This window comes from Neophocaena asiaeorientalis, unplaced genomic scaffold (assembly GCF_003031525.2).
Source record: "Neophocaena asiaeorientalis asiaeorientalis breed wild unplaced genomic scaffold, Neophocaena_asiaeorientalis_V1.1 scaffold357, whole genome shotgun sequence".
NCBI classification, from domain to species: domain Eukaryota; kingdom Metazoa; phylum Chordata; class Mammalia; order Artiodactyla; family Phocoenidae; genus Neophocaena; species Neophocaena asiaeorientalis.
The window spans coordinates 4325942-4345420 of record NW_020173270.1 but is presented as its reverse complement, the minus strand read 5'-3'; the positions used below and the strand labels follow the sequence as shown (position 1 = coordinate 4345420).

Below are 19479 nucleotides of genomic sequence, written 5' to 3'. Positions count from 1 at the left end.
TGGGTGGGTAAGTGGGTGGGAGGGAGAGCGAGGCGGGGGGGGAGGAGGAGTATGGGGCCCGGGGACCATGTGACAATGCAGTTCTTAGAAGGAGGCCGACTGGCCCGGTCAGACGCCTCCGAGAGGGGGAGGAGGACAGAGAAGTGACCTCTGGACTTAACAACTCAAAGGTACCCATGACCTTGACCAGGACAGTTTCTGCAGCCTGGGGAGGAAAGAGGGCTGATACTGGAGCAAACACTGCAGGAAAAATCCCACACTGGCCCTTCTCAGGGCTGACCCTACCTTTCAGAAGGCCCTTTATTAGCATGGGCAGAGGAGTAGGGGGTGGAGGTGGGTGTCGGCCGCAGAGCTTGCAGAAACTTCCTCCTTCCGGCTCCACTGGACTTTCAGTTTCCCGAGGCCCTGCCTGGCTGGGGTCTCGGTCAGGGTAACCTTGAGATCCAGTGTCACAACGACCCCTGGCAAAGGCCCAGCACAAGTGCCAGGCCCTGGTAGGACGCAGATGCTTCTAGAAGAAAGAGAATAAACAGACGCTCACTGCCTCATCGCGGGCCATCTGCAAACCTCCACACCAGCACCCTGGCAAACAACTCTGCCCAGACGTGTGTTTGTTGATTGATAATCTCACTGACCCGAGAGCCTGGGCACACCAGGTATATATGGTGCAACCAGAAAATAAAAGTAGGATTTCTCATAGTTTTGTTCTGCTTTGCAGTGGATTGCCTAACTGACCCCTAGGCACCCCTCTGCTCTAGCAATGCAGGTTCCAAGGGTGTTTCTCATACTGGTTATGAAGGGGCTCTCTGGAGGTGGGATACTATGCAGCCATGAAAAAGAATGAAGACTCACGGAGTGGTGACCAGTGCTCCCGATAATGGGAGTGGCCTAGGAATGCAAGTTTATGTTCTGCTGAATAAAAGAAGCCAGACGCCAAAGGCCACATAGTGTGTGATCCCATTTATATGAAACGTCCAGAATGGGCAAATCCACAGAGACAGAAAGCAGATTTGTGATTGCCCGGGGCTGAGGAGGGGAATGCCCAGGGACTGCTAATGGGGACTTGGCTTCTTTTTGGAGTGATGAGAATGTTCTGGAATTACATAGCGGTAATGATTGCACAATATAGTGAGATATACTAAAAACCACTGAAGTGTACACTTAAAAAATAACATAATTCTCATAACAAAAAAAAATTCACGTTATATTTTTCATTAGAATCTCTGTTCCTTATAGGCTGTGTGACCTTGGCCAGATTACTTAACCTCTCTGAGCCTGTTTCCTCATATGTAAAATGGGAATAATGAAATCCACCTCTTAAGGGTATTGTAAGGATGTGGTAAGGATTGCACTAAAGCTCTTAGAGCAAGGATTACACTAAAGCTCTTAGAGCAATCCTTGGCCCATAGTAAGTTTTATCGAAGTGTTTGTGCTTGTTATTATTATTATCTTATATAACGTAAGTCAGAGCAGAGGAGAGGATTGGAGAAGTGCCATTTAAAACGGATTTTAGGGCATTCCTTGGTGGTCTAGTGGTAGGAACTCTGTGCTCCCATTGCCAAGGGCCTGGGTTCCACCCCTGTTCAGGGAATTAAGATCCCACGTGCCATGCCTCGTGGCCAAGAAAAAAAAAGTCACAATCTAAAATATATAAAGAAAAAAGGGGAAACTTTTCAAAAAATTTCCCCCTATTTTTCTTTAAGGCTGTTTGGCCAAGACGGGGCATGGGACTTCTCCAGGAAATACCCCAGGCCCACGGGGCCATGTTGGGTAGGCTGGCCTCCGAGGTGGTAGCTGCCACCAGGGGGCGCTGGGGCAGCAGGAATTGTGGCCGTGTGTGAAGTTGCCCTTCCCTACGTGGTCTCCCCTCCAGGCCTTTGCCCATGCTGTGCCCATCCCCAGGGACACTTTTCCCCACCAATGGCTCATTCCGACTTAGGCCTCTGGTGTCAGCTTACTTCCTCCTTCCAGAAGATTCTCTTAATTCCCCCAAGGCTGGTCAAGGGTCCCCTTTGGGCCTCCACAGCCCCCTACACTTCATCACAGGCCTGATCTCCCCATAACTCTGTCTCTGGCACTGGACAGTGAGCCCTGAGAGGACAGAATGGGGGTGTCTCAGGTCACCTGAGAGGGTGACTACTCAGTCATCCCTGTGCCCAAGGGCCTGCACACAGTAGGAGCTCAATAAATGTTGGTTGGCTAAATGGATGGAGGACTCCATGTCCTCTCCACTCACTGCCCAGTGAGCTCCATGGGGGCAGGGACCAGGTCTGTGTCCAGGGCACCCAGCATGTTCTGCACACAGTAGGTGCTCACTAATTGTTTGTCAGAAGGATTTACTTTACTGAACAGTTATTGTGTGCCACATCCTGTGCTGGGTTCTGAAAATACTGCAGTGACCAAGACACGTGGGCCCCCAGCTCTCTCAGGGTGGGCAGGGTGTAGTGGAGAAGCCACAAATTAACAAGTAACAAAATGAACAGGAATATTTCAAAGAATTTAAAAAATCTAGGGACTTCCCCGGCAGTCCAGTGGTTAAGACTCTGCACTTCCAGTGCAGGGGGCACCGGTTCGATCCCTGGTTGGGGAACTAAGATCCCACATGCTGTGCAGCACAGCCAAAAAATAAAATAAAATAAAAATAAAAAACGGAGGTCATAAATTAACAGGCTGGAGAGTCTCCATATGGGCTAGAATCCAGTAGAGAGATGCCTGGCTCCTTCTCCTGCCCCAGAAGGCTACTTATAAGCTGTGTGACCTTGGATAAATGATGTCAGCCCTCCTGGCCTCAGTTTCCTCATCTGTAAATTGGGAACATTTTTTCTAGCTCCTGGGGCTGTTGAGAGGATTAAGTGTGTTCATCCAGCACGTAAAGACCTTAGCCCAGGGATTTCAAAATGATCATCCTTTAAATATACGGGGTTGGGGACTTCTCTGGTGGTACAGTGGTTAAGAAAGAATATGCCTGCCAATGCAGGGGACACGGGTTCAAACCCTGGTCCAGGAAGATCCCACATGCCGCAGAGCAACTAAGCCCGTGCGCCACAACTACTGAGCCTGTGCTCTAGAGCTCACGAGCCACAACTACTGAACGCCTAGAGCCCATGCTCTGCAACAAGAGAAGCCACCTCAATGAGAAGCCTGTGCACCGCAATGAAGAGTAGCCCCCGCTTGGCGCAACTAGAGAAAGCCCATGCGTGGCAACGAAGACCCGATGCAGCCAAACATTTAAAATAAATAAATAAATAAATGTATAAAAATAGATAAATATACTGGGTTGACACAGGGACATGTAGGTACTGGAGTTCCAGACTGGAGGTCACTATGTCCATGGTACAGGTGAGAAAGATGAGGCCCGGAAAAGGGCTGTGACTTGCGACTCACAACATCTCAGGGATGAAATAGGGGCTCACATTCTGAATGGGTCCACTTCTCCCTCCTCTGCCTCTACCCGGTCCAGCCCCCATCCTCACTGGCCTGGACCAGTCCCCTCTGGGCTCCCAGCTTCCACCCTTGCTCCCCAGTCTGCCCTCCCCGCCCCGGCCAGAGGTCGCCCATGAACACCTGAGTCAGGCCCCGCCCCTCCTCTGCCCACAGCCCTCCATGGTCCCACCTCCCTGGGGGTAAAAGCTCAAGTCCTCCCTGAGACCCACAAGGCCCTGCACGACCTGCCCCGTCCCCTCCCCCTCCCGGTCCTCACCACCCTCTCTCCTCCTCACTCACTCTGCCCATCTTTGCTGTTCATGCAACAACGCAGGCATGGTCCTGCCCCAGGGCCTTTGCACTGCCTGTTTCCTCTGCCCAGAAGATCTAACCCTTCCTTCCCAAGCTTTTCTTCCAGGTCTTGGCTCTAATGCCACCTCCTCAGAGAGGCCTTCCTGGCCACCTGGGCCAAAGTTCTTCCTCCTGAGGCACCCCCATCACCGTGCATGCCCAGTTTATTTCTTCTGAAGTCTCCTCAGTTTCTGAAATTATCTTGCTTCCTCATTTGATGATTCATTCACCACTCCCTTCCCTCCACCTCTACCTGCGATTGAAAAGAGAGCAGGGGATGGTTCACATCTGTCTTCGCGCCCACTGCACCCCAGTGTCTGGGACAATCCTGGCAAACAGTAGGAGCTCAATAAATATTGGTCAACTGCAAAAATGGCCTGTTAACTGCAGCTGACTCTAGCCTTAGTGATCCGAAGCCGTCTGTTTGGGAATTCCCTGCTGGTCGAATGGTTGAGACTTGGCGTTTTCACTGCTGTGGCCCAGGTTCGTTCCCTGGTCGGGGAAATAAGATCCGCAAGCCACACCAGAGCGGCCAAAAAGAAAAGAAAAGAAACTGTTTCCACAACCCCACCCGGAGAATCCAATCTCCCCAAGTTTCATGTCATGGCAGGGAAGCCGGAAGCAGACCTTTGACAAAATCTGAGTCAGCGACTAAAATAGTAAGTGGTGCGTGACAGTCTGGCTGACTCACACCAGGCCCGCCCTTTGGGGTGGCTGGTAGAGGAGGAAAGGGGATGCTAAGTCAGTGTTCAAATCACGCTGTTGGGTGAGAGGAGGCCTGCAGCTTCCCGGATCACCTGGCCCACATAGCCCTTCCTGGGCTGGCTTTCATTCCCTCCCTTGGAAATACGACTACTTCATTGCAATCTCCCCACTTCCCATCTGTGTGACTTTGGGGACCAGAATTCACCTCTCTCTGCCTCGGTTTTCCCCATCTGTAAAATGGGGACCAGCAACAGAAGCTTCTACCGTTGGGGGGGAGGGTCATTTTTGAGGATTAAAATACGTTTAGATGGTCCAGTGGTTAAGACTGCGCTTCCACTGCAGGAGGCGCGGGTTCGATTCCCTGGTCGGGGAGATCCCTGGTCAGGGAGATTCCGCATACCGTGCAGTGAGTCCAAAAATTTAAAAAAAAAAAAAAGGTTTAGATTTAAAGCCTCCAAGACGGATAAACGGTGAGTGCTCAACAAATATTAATTCTATTCTCATTCTCAAAAGGTCTGAGACCCTGAAAAAGATTAATCCCCTTCATACCGGGCACAAAGTTAATGAGCACTTACACTGTCCCTGGTATTTCACTGTTATCGCACACGATCTGCTGATGACCTTGGAACAATGGCCTCATAAACCCATTTCTCAGATAAGAAAGCAGAGGCTCGGAGAGGTGAAGGCACTTGCTGAAGATTACACAGTGTGATCAGAGCCCAGCCTTGGTGGGAGCATCAAAGCAGACCCCCGCTTCCCCCAAAAAGGGCTGCAACAGAAACAGCTAAATGTACTCACAATATCTTTTCTCTCCACCTTCTCTGGCATTAGAACCAACACTTGTGGCAAAGCACGTGACCCATCAGAGGACTACATTTCCCAGCTTCCTTTGCAGCCGGAGATGGTCCATGTGACTATATCCTAACCAATGAAATGAAAGCAAACGTGCGCAACTTTTTGGCTCCTGTCCCTTTTATGGCAATAGCAGCTACGTTTTTATCCTGACAGATGGCCAGGCAGAGGTCTCCCAGAGGACAATGGCGCTGTCAAAGCATTCAATAAATATTTATTACAATTAAAACACCATACCCATGGGGCTTCCCTGGTGGCGCAGTGGTTGAGAGTCCGCCTGCCGATGCAGGGGACACGGGTTCGTGCCCCGGTCCGGGAAGATCCCACATGCCGCGGAGCAGTTAGGCCCGTGAGTCATGGCCGCTGAGCCTGCGCGTCACGAGCCTGCGCTCCGCAACGGGAGCGGCCACAACAGTGAGAGGCCCGCGTACAACAACAACAAAAAAAAACACACCACCATACCCATACCCCCAACCCATTCCCCACCACCAAGGTCCAGAGAGAGGGAGGGATTGACTGAGAATTTGTAAACAAATCCAATTCTGGCTACCTGGAGGGCCAGAAAGTCATGGGGTCAATTTTCCCGGCAGTGTCCTGAAAGTAGCAAATGACCCCATGTTCCACTGACCCCTGGAAATGGGGAATCAAGGCCGAGGTCATCAGGTCCACTCACTTGGTCATTCCGTTTCTGGCGTCTTGTCCTCGGGCGCCTGCGTCCCTCTCTGGTTCCACATATGGTTGTTGAGTCCCAGTTGTACCATGTGTGCATGATGTATGATGAGGGGCTGCAGCCCAGGGCTCTGAGGGTGCACGGGTGAAGTCTGTGGGAAGTCCGGGGGCTGCAGGAAGGCCTGGGGCTGCGGGAAAGCCACCGGGGGCTGCGGGAAAGCCGGTGGGGGCATGCCCGCCAGCCAAGGAGGCAGGGGCGGCGGCTGATGGCCCGGCCGGGTGGGAAAGGCTGGTGGTGGGGCTCCGAGGGGCCCCGGTCCCCCAAAGGGCGCCTGAAGCACAGAAGGCTGCCGAGTCTCAAATGGCATGTAGCTCCCGAAAGCTACCTGGAGCTTCTCCATCTGCCTCTGGTAGGACAGGTAGTTATGGAAGTAAGCTGACTGCGCGGCACTCCACGCCGCTGCCTGCTGCCGCTCACCCTCCAGGTGTTGGCTGTGCTCCTGCAGGGCCCGGACATCCTGTTCCTTCCTCCACTTGGCCTTGCGGGCCCGCAGCTTCTGGGGCTTGAAGGTGTTGGCCACCTTCTTGGCAAAGATCGGGGAGTGCTCGTCCAGCCACACCAGGGCGGTGAGCAGGCTGGACGTGCTGGGGCTGAGCTGGGTCAGGGAACTCTCCAAGGGCAGGAAGGGGATCACGCAATCCTGCCACCCGTGCCGCGTGAGGCTGCTCATTAGCGACTGGTTCGCCTGGTGCTGGCTCAGCCGGCAGTCGAAGTTGGAGGTGAGCAACAGGATGGTGAAGGCCGAGTGGTCTAAGGCGTCCTGCAGGCAGTGCAGCGCTCCGCGCCCTGGCACCTGGAAATCTTCGCAGAAGGTGGCGCCGTCGCTCACGCCCAGGGCCTCCAGCCTCTCGCGCACGCGCAGCGCGATGTGCTCGTCGGCGCCAGCGTGCAGCACCACAAAGTTATAGAACTTCTGCTCCGGCGACTCCAGCTCAGGAGGACAGGGCCCCGGCTTCGAGACGGTAGGGTGAGCCTTAGGAGGGGACGTTTGGGGGGCCGATGGAGTCGGTGGGCGTGGCTGAGCCGCCGGGTAAGTGGTGTCTTCCTCTGAAAGTTGGATTGGCGTCTGATCCGCGACAGGGCAGGCGTTTCTGGAAGGCGAGGGGAGAGATTTGGGAGCTGCTGGCACATCCGTGCACTCCACCGAGTAGTGACTGCTGGTTTTTGGAGCTTCCGGGGGGTCGTGCAGGCTGGCGGGGCATGCATCTGCGGCCACCTCGGGAAGCCTGGGGGCTGGGCTGTTTGGCCGCACCGGGGGCCTGGCAGCCTCCACTGATGGGGGCCAGCTCATCTCCTCGGGCTCCTGGCAGCCCATAGGGGCAGGCTCGGGCACCGGGCTGGCCCGGGGCTTGTCACACAGCTTGCTGGGCCCGTGGGGGCTGTGGTGACTGCTGAGGAGGGCCATGGTGGGCGACTGGCTAATTTCCAAGTTGCTGGCCAGGGAGGCCGGGCTGCCGGTGGATCTCAGGGAATGCCCTCTGCTCCAGTCCGAAAGGTCCTCGATGGGCCGCGGATCGCTGCGGGTCCCGGAGGGTGATGCCGAGGACGGCAGGAGGCACCCCAGATCGGAGTGGAGAGTTTGGATGGCCTCCAGGTCCCTAAGGACGTCCCATCCGCACCGGTCTCGTGCCTCTTCCTGGAGCTCCCCCAGCTGGGGGTCGTCCCTGGACCTGAAAGCACGGACGGCTGCGCGGTAGGCCTCCTCCCGCATTGGCGCTGGACACAGCCTCTCCTCGGCAAGAAGGTGGTACACCCTGGCAACGGCCAGGGACACGTCTGGGGGCTCCTCTGGGGCCTCAGTGCTGTCCACACCAGCCCACTGGCGGGCCACCAGCTTCGCCACAGCATCCGTCTTCAGTGCTTCCAGGGAGATCCTGGCCTCGGTCTCCTGGCCCAGCTTTAGGAGCACCAGGGCATGCAGGAGGTCCGCCCCTCGGCAGCCTGGCCGCAGGGTCTTCAGCTTGTGCTTAAGATACAAGAGCTTATCCTGGCCCACCGCGCCTAGAATGTCAAAGGCGCCAGAAAGCGACGGCCCTGTGCTGGCCATGGGCACAGGTGGGTGTGGCCTCCGGTGGCGGGAGAAGCACTGGGTGATGGAGTCATGTTCCACACGCCGCCCCCCTGCGCTGCAGGCCCGGTGTCCCTACCTGCTCATGGGTACTAGGTCCCCTGGGGGCTGCAGAGCAGACCTGTGAAGCAGAAAGACATGGTTATCACCAGAAAGGGGGCCCTGAGGCGGCCCAGACAACGCCCCCCCCCATGCCTTCAAAACCCACCAGACCTATCACCAGACCTTGACCTTGGGCAAGACTTCTCACCTCCCCCACCTTCCCTCTCCTCCTCTGCAAGAGGACAGTGGAGGCACCTGCCTGGTGTCACCCAGCGGGTAGCTGCTACTATTTTCCCCATTCACAGAGGAAGAAGGTGAGCCAGAGAAGTGAAGTCATTTGCCCCAAGTCACACAGCCGGTGATAGATCTGGGATTTGTTTGTTTTGTCCAAAAGGCATGTGGGATCTTAGTTCCTCAACCAGGGATCAAACCTGCACCCCCTGCAGTGGAAGCATGGAGTCCTAACCACTGGACCACCAGGGAATTCCCAGAGCTGGGATTTGAGCCCAAGCTGTCTGGCTCTAGAGGCTGAGGTTATGTGCGTAACTACAAGACTATACTACCTATTAGGATGATAATAAGCCCACTTATGGGAGTGTTTCAGGGAGCTGAGTTGCGTTAACGTATGGAAAGCTCTGAGCCCAATGACTGGAAGTCATTCAGGAAGGGTCAGCCTCCTAGATGGCCCCCAGTGACCCCACATCCTGGTATTCAAGCCTTGGGTGGTCCTTCCAATGTTGTCCCAGAGTTCTGTGAGATTGATAGAATATGGCAGAAGTGATAGGCTGTCACCTGTGACATTAGGTTATAAAAGACACTGGCTTCCTTCTTAGTCACTCTCTCTGTCACTCTGTGGGGGGTAAACCGTGATGTGAGTGGTCCTCTGGAAAGGCCCACCAGGGGAGAAACTGAGGCTCCCCACCTCCAGCCACATGGGGGCGCCAATCTCAGGCTCCAGCCCCAGTTAAACCTTCAGATGAGGCAGCCCCGGAAGACAGCCTAACTGCAGCCTCATCAGAGACCTAGAGCCAGAGCCACCCAGCTCATCTGCCACCAGATTCCTGATGTTCAGAAACTATATGAGATAATAAATGTTTGTTGTTTTGAAGCCACGAAGTTCTGGGGTAATTTGTTCCACAGCAATAGCTAACTGATACAGGTTGCATTATTACTATGATGAGTTATAACCATGACCAAGGGCCAGATCTATGCCTAACACTGCTGCTAAGCCCTTTGGAGGTTCTTTCCTCTTCTCTCCATTTCTTGAAAAATGCCAAGCTGGTTCCCACTTCAGGATCTTTGCATGCACTGTTCCCTCTGCTTGGAGCACCTTACCCCAGATCTTAGCCTGGGTGACCTGAAGCTCATCCTTAGCCCCCAGGTACAATGGTGCAACCTCAGGGAGCCCTCCATGACCACCCCGGTTCTCTATCCCAGTCTGTCTCTCCATGTCCCCCCACAACAGAATTGGCCACTGGGTGACCTTCTCCTGTGTGTTAAACCTTCCACATCTGTCTGCCTTCCAGTCACCTTGGGCATCAGAGGGTTTGTGGAACCACACAGCAGGTACCTAACAAATACTTGTTGAATGAATGAATCAATGTATGAATGGGGCCAGCAATATTTCCTTCCAATACTGTCGATAAGAAAACAGGCACAGGGCTTCTCTGGTAGCACAGTGGTTAAGAATCCACCTGCCAATACAGGGGACACGGGTTTGAGCCCTGGTCTGAGAAGATCCCACAAGCCGCGGAGCAACTAAGCCCGTGCACCACAGCTACTGAGCCTGACCTCTAGAGCCCATGAGCCACAACTACTGAGCCATGTGCCACAACTACTGAAGCCCGTGTGCCTAGAGCCCATGCTCCGCAACAAGAGAAGCCACCACAATGAGGAGCCTGCGCACCACAATGAAGAGTAGCCCCCGCTCGCCACAGCTAGAGAAAGCCCGTGTGCAGGAACAAAGACCCAACACAGCCAAAAATAAATTAATTAAATAAATATATCTATTTTAAAATGCTTAAACAAAAAAAAACAGGAACAAGGATGTCCACTCTCACCACTTTTATTCAACATAGTTTTGGAAGTCCTAGCCACAGCAATCAGAGAAGAAAAAGAAATAAAAGGAATCCAAATTGGAAAAGAAGAAGTAAAACTGTCACTGTTTGCAGCTGACATGATACTATACATAGAAAATCCTAAAGATGCTACCAGAAAACTACTAGAGCTCATCAATGAATTCAGTAAAGTTGCAGGATATGAAATTAATACACAGAAATGTTTCATTCCTATACACTAACAATGAAGTATCAGAGAAATTAAGGAAACAATCCCTTTTACAATCGCATCAAAAAAATAAAATAAAATACCTAGGAATAAATCTACCTAATGAGACAAAAGACCTGTACTCAGAAAACTATAAGATACTCATGAAAGAAATCAAGGATGACACAAACAGATGGACAGATATACACCATGTTCTTGGACTGGAAGAATCAATATTATCAAAATGACTATAATACTCAAAGCAATCTACAGAGTCAATGCAATCTCTGTCAAATTACCAATGGCATTTTTCACAGAATTAGAACAAAAAATTTTACAATTTGTATAGAAACACAAGAGACCCCAAATAGCCAAAGCAATCTTGAGAAAGAAAAATGGAGCTGGAGGAATCAGGCTCCCTGACTTCAGACTATACTACAAAGCTACAATCATCAAAACAGTATGGTACTAGCACAAAAACTGAAATAGATATCAGTGGAACAGGATAGAAAGCCCAGAGATAAACCCACACACCTATGGTCAACTAATCTATGACAAAGGAGGTAAGACTATACAATGGAGAAAAGACAGTCTCTTCAATAAGTGGTGCTGGGAAAACTGGACAGCTACATGTAAAAGAATGAAATTAGGGACTTCCCTGGTGGCACAGTGGTTAAGGATATGCCTGCCAATGCAGGGGACATGGGTTCGAGCCCTGGTCCGGGAAGATCCCACATGCCGCGGAGCAGCTAAGCCTGTGTGCCAAAACTACGGAGCCTGAGCTCTAGAGAGCCCATGAGCCACAACTGTTGAGCCCACGTGGCACACTACTGAAGCCCACACGCCTGGAGCCCATGCTCCACAACAAGAGAAGCCACTGCAATGAGAAACCCGCCCACTGCAATGAAGAGTAGCCCCCACTCGCCACAACTAGAGAAAGCCCGCGCACAGCAACGAAGATTCAACCCAGCCAAAACTAACTAACTAAATTAAAACAAACAAACAAAAAAACCCAATCCCTTAAAAAAATAAAATAATATAAACTCAAAATGGATTAAAAACCTAAATGTAAGGCCGCACACTATAAAACTCTTAGAGGAAACCACAGGCAGAACACTCTTTGACATAAATTGCAGCAAGATATTTTTTGACCCACTTCTTAGAGTAATGAAAATAAAAACAAAAATAAACAAATGGGGCCTAATGAAACTCAAAAGCTTTTGCACAGCAAAGAAAACCATAAACAAAACGAAAAGACAACCCACAGAATGGGAGAAAATATTTGCCAACGAAGCAACCCACAAGGGATTAATCTCCAAAATATACAAACAGCTCATGCAGCTCAATATCAAAAAAAAACCCAAACAATCCAATCAAAAAAATGGGTGGAAGATCTAAATAGACATTTCTCCAAAGAAAACATACAGATGGCCAAAAAGCACATGAAAAGATGCTCAACATCACTAATTACTAGAGAAATGCAAATCAAAACTACAATGAAGTATCACCTCACACCAGTCAGAATGGCCATCATCAAAAAATCTACAAACAATAAATGCTGGAGAAGGTGTGGAGAAGAAGGGAACCCTCCCACACTGTTGGTGGGAATGTAAATTGGTACAGCCACTATGGAGAACAGTATGGACGTTCCTTAAAAACTAAAAAGAGAGCTACCATATGATCCAGCAATTCCACTCCTGAGCATATACCTGGAGAAAACCATAATTTGAAAAGACACATGCACCCCAATATTCATTGCAGCACCGCTTACAATAGCCAGGACATGGAAGCAACCTAAAGGTCCGTCAACAGAGGAATGGATAAAGATGTGGTACATATATATATAATGGACTATTACTCAGCCATAAAAAAGAATGAAATAATGCCATCTGCAGCAACATGGATGGACCCAGAGATTGTCATACTGAGTGAAGTAAGTCAAACAGAGAAGGACAAATACCACATCATATCACTTATACATGGAATCTAAAAAAATGGTACAAATGAACTTATTTACAAAACAGAAATAGAGTCACAGATGTAGAAAACAATCTTATGGTTATCGGGGGGAAAGGCGGGGAGGGATAAATTGGGATACTGGGATTGACATAGACACACTACTATATATAAAATAGGTAACTAATCAGGACCTACTGTGTAGCACAGGGAACTCTACTCAACACTTTGTAATGACCTATATGGGGAAAGAATCTTAAAAAGAGTGGATATATGTATATGTATAACTGATTCACTTTGCTGTACACCTGAAACTAACACAACAGTGTAAATCAACTCTACTCCAATAAAAATTTAAAAGAAAGAAAGAAAACACACACAGAGAAAAGGTCTTTCCCAAGGACACAGAACAAAGACACCACGGAGAGTGTCCCAAACCCCCAAATTTAAATCCCCAGGCGCTCAATTTACATCACATTCAGACTTGGAAAAAGCATAGCCTCACGTCCAGTCCAGGGGGCCGAGAACGCTTTCTCTGCCCCTCAGCTAGGCCTACTGCCTGTTCCCCACTGGTGTCCACGTTGGGACCCGCCCCACCCCCGAGCCAAGAACAGTGCACCTGCACCAGGGACAACTCTATCCCCCCAGAGGACACATGGCGACATCTGGGGACATTTCTGTTGTCACGACTGCGTGGAAAAGTGCTCCTGGCATTGAGTGGGTGGGGGCCAGGATGCCCTTGAAGGACAGCCCTTCAAGAGAATGACTGAGCCCCAGACGTTGCTAAGCGCTGACGTTGAGGATGCCCGGTCTAGATGAAGAGCTGACTCATCCATCAACCCCCTTTGCTGATAAATCACAGACGGCACTGTATACATGACTCAGCTTTTTTTTTTTTTTTTTTAAATTCATTCTGAGCGGATGTCAAATGGCCCAGGACCAAGGTCGATGGTTCCAGAGGTGTGACGGGGATGTGACCGAGCAGAGTGGGCTAGAGAGGCGGTGCTGGGGAGGGGGGGCGGGGGGAGGAAGGACGCAAGGAGATGAGCGGCTGTCTGGCTGTTTCGAAATTGAAAGCGGCCTGACATATTGAAATGCTGATAGGCACCAGGAAATAGCAGAGACCCTAAAATGGAGCTGACTTCCTAGTATGCGGGGACAAATGATCGGCGGATACATGAGTGAAATTCATGATATATCACAGTATGAATGTCGCGGAGAAACAAGGAGGGAAGGAGAGTCATGAACTCCAAGAATGGGGGTGGAGGGGTGCAGTTTTGGGGTTTTTTGTTTTGTTTATTTGGTTGTGCCGGGTCTTAGTTACGGCACGTGGGCTCCTCAGTTGCGGCACACGAAGTTCCAGTTGTGGCATGCCTGTGGGATCTAGTTCCCTGACCAGGGATGGAACCCCGGGCTCCCTGCACTGGGAGTGTGTAGTCCCAGCCACTGTGCCACCAGGGAAGTCCCTGTGTGCAGTTTTAAACAACGTAGTTTAGGAAGGTCTTGATGAGAAGAGATTTCGACAGGACATAAACATGGGGAGAGAGTGGGGACATCTGAAGGAAGAGAGATCCAGGCAGAGGAAACAGCCCGTGCAAAGGCCCTGGGGCAGGACCATGCCTGGTGTGTTGGAGGAACAGCGAGAAGGCCTGTATGTCTGGAGCAGAGTGAGCGAGGGGGAGAGAGAGGGAGGAGGGTAGAGCAGGGAGGGGACGGGGCAGGTCGTGCAGGAACTTGTGGGCCTGAGTAGGGGGAAAGGGGGGCACTTGGGCTTTTACCTGAAAACCTAGAACCACCTCGACCTGTCTAAATGCCGTGGTCTTGCCTCATGTGTGTTGCCGAGAAGGAAAATGGGCTCGGTGGGACCACACCTGCTAACTTTTCAAGAGAAGCCAGAAACGCAGATTTTCAGGAATCTGCTCAGTTGGTTCGAGTTAGCAATCGATTCAAATATTTTAAAGAGACCTTATAAGCTTAAAAGAAAAAAAAAAAAAAAGCAAGCCAATGTGCCATCCGCAGAGTAAAAACTCTGAACATATTTGTTGCAAATAATAAATAAAGGAAGTGTGTGAAGAGGCGAAAGTTATACATACACAGCATTCATTCATTCATTCGAGCAGTAATTTTCCAGCATCTGCCATGTATTGGACACTGAATGTATCAGGACAGAGAGAAGAATAAAACAGGAATACTCTTCCTTCTTGGAGCTGACAGTCCCCCCAAAAAAAGAAGGAAGATAATTATTGCTTAAGTGCTTTCTTAGTTCCTGAATTATTTTTCCATAAAGAAAGACTAAATGTGAGCCATATATTACTGCAGAGAAGAGTTCCTTTTTCTTTTCATATACTTTTTTGCTTCTTTCAAAAACAAATATCAATATATTGCAACTTACGGCAACAAAGTGGGTATATGTATACATAATATACAAACCTGGTATATCATATCTCTTAATTGCCCCACTGGCCTTCCTGCTATCCTTCAAACTTGCCAGGCACAGTCCTGCCTCAGGGCATTTGCACTGGCTGCTCCTTCTGCCTGGAACACTGTTTCCCCCATGTATCCCCACAGCTCACTCCCTACCTTCCTTCAAATTTCTGGTCAAGCCTGCCCTGATGACACGGTGCACAACTCCCTAGGAAGGGGTCACAAAGTATGGCCCATGGGCTGTTTTAGTAAATAAAGTTTTCTTGGAACACAGACACGCTCACTCATTTACACAGGGTCCATGGCTGCTTTGAGGCTACAGTGGCAGAGCTGAGTAGCTGCAACAGACACCATGTAGCCCATCAAGATGAAAATATTCACTCTCTGGTCCTTTCCAGAGAAAAGTTTGCCAACACCTGGGCTACGAAACAGGCATATGATTTTTTTTTCCCCCATTCCATAGAGGGGCAAACAGATTGCACAGCTATCGACGGGCAGAACAGCCCTATGGCACCAATGTTTGTAACCCTAAGACCAGATGCCTGTCTCTCCAGCCCATATAATTATTACGGGGGATAACTGGCTGTTATTGGTTGAACTGGGTTCCCCCCTCACCAAGTTCAGATGTTAAAACCCTAACCCCCAGGACCTCAGGATGTGACTACATTTGGAGATGTGGTCTTTACAGAGGTAATCAAGTTAAAATGAGGTCATAAGGGTGGGGTCCTAATCCAATAAGACTGGTGTCCTTATAAGAAGGGGAGACTAGGACACAGACACCCACAGAGGGAGGATCACGTGAGGACACAGGGAGAAGACAGCCGTCGGCAAGCCAAGGAGAGAGGCCTCAGAAGGAACCAACCCTGCTGACACTTTGATCTTGGACTTCCAGCCTCCAGACTGTCAGGCAATAAATTTCTGGTTTTTAAGGCCCCCAGCCTGTGGGACTTTGTTATGGCAGCCCCAGCTCCATGTGGCTACTGAGTACTGGAAATGTGGCTACAGCTACCGGGGAGAAAGTAAATATTAAATTTTATTCATATTTAATTCATTAAAATGGAAAAACTGGGTCAGTGTAAAAAACAAAAATGTTTCCCCATTAAACCCAAGTTTGGGGACTTCCCTGGTGGCACAGTGGATAAGTCTCCACGCTCCCAATGCAGGAGGCCCGGGTTCGATCCCTGGTCAGGGAACTAGATCCCACATGCATGCCGCAACTAAGAGTTCACATGCCGCAACTAAGGAGCCTGCCTTCCACAACTAAGACCCGGTGCAACCAAATAAATAAATAGATATTAAAAAAAATAATTATCAAGGCTTTGCCGTGTGTAAAATACAATGCATTTAAATAATTGTATGTATTAAAAAATAAATTCTGTAAGTACTATTATCTCCTCTTTAAAAAAAAAGACCCAACTTTGTTTTGGTAGGATCAGGTTTCACTTAAACTGTTAAAAATGTAGCATCTGAATTGAGATCTGAAAAAATACACACCAGATCTTGAAGAATTAGTCGAGAAAAGGTATGTAAAGGCCGCAGCTGGATTGGAAGCCAGGCTGCCTGGCCCTAGAACCCACTGAGCCTGTGGTCTCCAAAGTGTATCGCCAGAGATTCCAGCTTACATGGACCTGGTTATATGGCCTGAGAAACAGACTTATCTAGTTTTAATTGAAACAGCCCCTGAAATGAGCTCATGGCCAGACTACTGGAAGAAAGTGGAGGACAGACATTGTTGCCATAATGCAGGCACAAGTGAGCGGTAACAGAAAGGCAAAGTGGGGCTTCCCTGGAGGCGCAGCTGTTCAGAATCTGCCTGCCAATGCAGGGGACACAGGTTCGAGCCCTGGTCCGGAAAGATCCCACATGCCGTGGAGCAACTAAGTCCATGCACCACAACTACTGAGCCTGCACTCTATAGCCCATGAGCCTAGAGCCCGTGCTCCACAACAAGAGAAGCCACCGCAGTGAGAAGCCCGTGCACTGCAACAGAGAGTAGCCCCCGCTCGCCGCAACTAGAGAAAGCCCGCGCAGCAACGAAGACCCAACGCAGCCAAAAAATAAATAATAAAAATAAAATAAATTTTAAAAAAAAGAGAGAGAAAGACAAAGTGTATAGTTTCTCCCATCTCTGATGTGAGCTTGCTGTTGGCAACAAAATGGCATAAAAACGATGATGATCAGGTGGGACCACAAGTCAGCCAAAACTTACCGAAATATCAAAACTCCTTGAAGTATCAGATATCTCCCTCTACAGCAATGACCCTCAGATCAACTGTTCTTTCCACCTCTCAGTGGCTCCTGGGAACAGCTGCATGTATAGTAACTTAAAAAGAAAAAATCGCTGGGAACTCTACTCAGTACTCTGTAATGACCTATATGGGAACAGAATCTGAAAAAAGAGGGGATATATGTATATGTATAACTGAGTCACTTTGCTGTACAGCAGAAACTAACACAACATTGTGAAGCAACTATACTCCAATTAAAAAAAGAGAGAAAAATCAATCACCTGGTGACATGCACCCTCCAATTTTTAACGAATAAAGGGCACAGCTGATAAAGTGTGAAGGACGGGGCATGAACGTGGCCAGACATTAAGTTCTGCATCACGCACTGTTCACTCTGAAAATTCAAGTTCAGTACTTAGGATCTGTGTCCTATTCTGAATTCAGGTTCTAGGTCAATAAAATGTTAAAAGGAAGAAAAGTTCACCAACTCCCGCAACTACACCACGGGCAGCAGTGTGAGAAGAAAATCTGAATTAGCTGCCAACGCTGAACAGAGGAGGTGCTGTGTGAAACTCTGGTGTTCTGGGTTCTCTTGGAATCCAGACGGTCAACAAGAACAGAGTGGCAGCTGCCCTTGTCCTGCCCTTGGCCGCAGCCTCCCCGCTTTATGGGACACCCACCCGAAATGAGTCAGCTCCAGGGCAAGAGAGAGCAGTGGGTGGGGGCATGCTCTTGGGGTTCAAATCTCAGCCGTATGGCTTCCAGGCTGTGACCTTGAACAGGCCACAAGCACATTGGTGCCTTAGTCTCCTCCTTTGTGGACTGGGTACAAGGATGACCTCTTCCTGCGAGGACTGCCATAGGTCGAATGAGTTAATCCGTGTAGAAATGGTACAGAGCCGTGTCTAGCACACCCTCGGTGCTCCGTGAGCCTTAGGGTACCTGACAGCTGTCTGCCCCCAGCAGTACCCGAGCTGGAGGCCCCCGCAGCAGAGGCTCAGGGCTGGGCTTGTGGAAAAGCTCACAGCCAGACTCAGAATTAGCCAAGCAGGGGCTTCCCTGGTGGTCCAGTGGATAAGAAGACGCTCTGCTCCCGGGGACTTCCTGGGTGGGGCAGTGGTTAAGAATCCGCCTGCCGATGCAGGAGACACGGGTTTGAGCCCTGGTCTGGGAAGAACCCACATACCGCAGAGCAACTAAGCCTGTGTACTAGAGCCCGTGCTCCGCAACAAGAGAAGCCACCGCAATAAGAAGCCTGTACACAGCAACAAAGAGTAGCCCCTGCTCACCGCAACTAGAGAGCCCACGCGCAGCAACAAAGACCCAACGCAGCCATAAATAAATAAATAAAAATACACTCCCAATGCAGGGGGCCCAGGTTCGATCCCTGGTCAGGGAACTAGATCCGCGTGCCGCAACTAAAGAGCCTACGTGCCGCCACTGAGACCCAGCGCAGCCACGTAAATAAATATTAAAAGAAAAAAAAGAATCATGCAGGCAGGCCCTCCCGTGCCTGCACTCCTGGCAAACTGCCTAAAGTCACACCGTGTTTCTCCTCCATCTCCCCGCCCGCCAGCCTGAGCCCCGATGCAGCGCCCCCTCCCCAGACACTGTGCCCTGGCATGTCCCCCGTCCACTCCATCTGCCTTGCCCAGCGGCCACCCCAGCCTTCTGGGAACCTGGCTTTCATTCTGCCCAACTTCCACAGCCTCCAGGGCAAAGTCCACTCTGCACCTGACAGTGGCTGCCGGGGACAGCGGGGTGGGGGTGGGGGAGCACCCACCGGGGTGAGGGACCCGGCTCTGCCGCCTGCCAGCTGGTGGAGCCTGTTTTCTCAGCCTCAGTTTCCTCGTGTGTAAAGCCAGCAGGAGAGTGGCCCTCGTCCTGAGCGAGAGTTCAGAATAACAATATAAGAAACCGTACAAATCAGAAATAAATACTGGCAGAATTTCTTTTTTCTCTTCTTTTATATTTGTTCACCAAATCTGGAATCTGCCTACCCCCTCCTCTCCTGTCTACACTCTTGGGCAATCTCTTCACACACAGAGGGAATATTAATTGAGCACCTACTGTGTGCCAAGAGCTATTGTAGGTGCTGTTGCAGACCCCCGGCCCTCTTGGAGCTCACAGTCTAGTTGGGGGAGACCCGGGATGAATGAGAAAGTAGTTCATTGCAGAGAACGGATAAAGCCATCAAGAAAATGAGCCAGGGTAGGGGAGAAAGGCAAGGACTGGGGGAAAGGCTGCCGAGAACTGGAGATCAAGGGAGACCTCTGGGAGGAAGTGACATACGGGAGCTGAGACCTGAAGGAGGTGGGGGAGCAACTCAGGTGCAGATCTGGGGAAAGAGAGTTTCAGGAAGTGGGGACAGCATGTGCAAAGGTCCTGGGGTGGGACTGGACCTGATGTGTTGGAGGAACAACGAGGAGGCCCAC

At 50.4% G+C, this 19479-nt stretch overlaps 1 protein-coding gene across 3 annotated transcripts in view; it reads right to left on the bottom strand.

Moving 5' to 3' along the window:
• Positions 1–76: 76 nt before the first annotated feature.
• The window catches only part of TICAM1 (TIR domain containing adaptor molecule 1), a 21334-nt gene continuing 1931 nt past the window's right edge, over positions 77–19479 (bottom strand). The window contains exons 2-3 of one of the 3 annotated variants that reach the window (XM_024746057.1): positions 6005–8250; positions 77–511 (exon numbers count right to left, since the gene is read on the bottom strand). In XM_024746057.1, coding sequence (XP_024601825.1) covers positions 6009–8108 — 2100 coding nt within the window. In that variant the 5' untranslated portion in view covers positions 8109–8250 and the 3' untranslated portion in view covers positions 77–511; positions 6005–6008. Of the gene's footprint in view, positions 512–5770; positions 8251–18827; positions 18899–19479 lie in introns of those variants that run through there. The other 2 variants (XM_024746056.1, XM_024746055.1) reach the window with 2 other exon arrangements.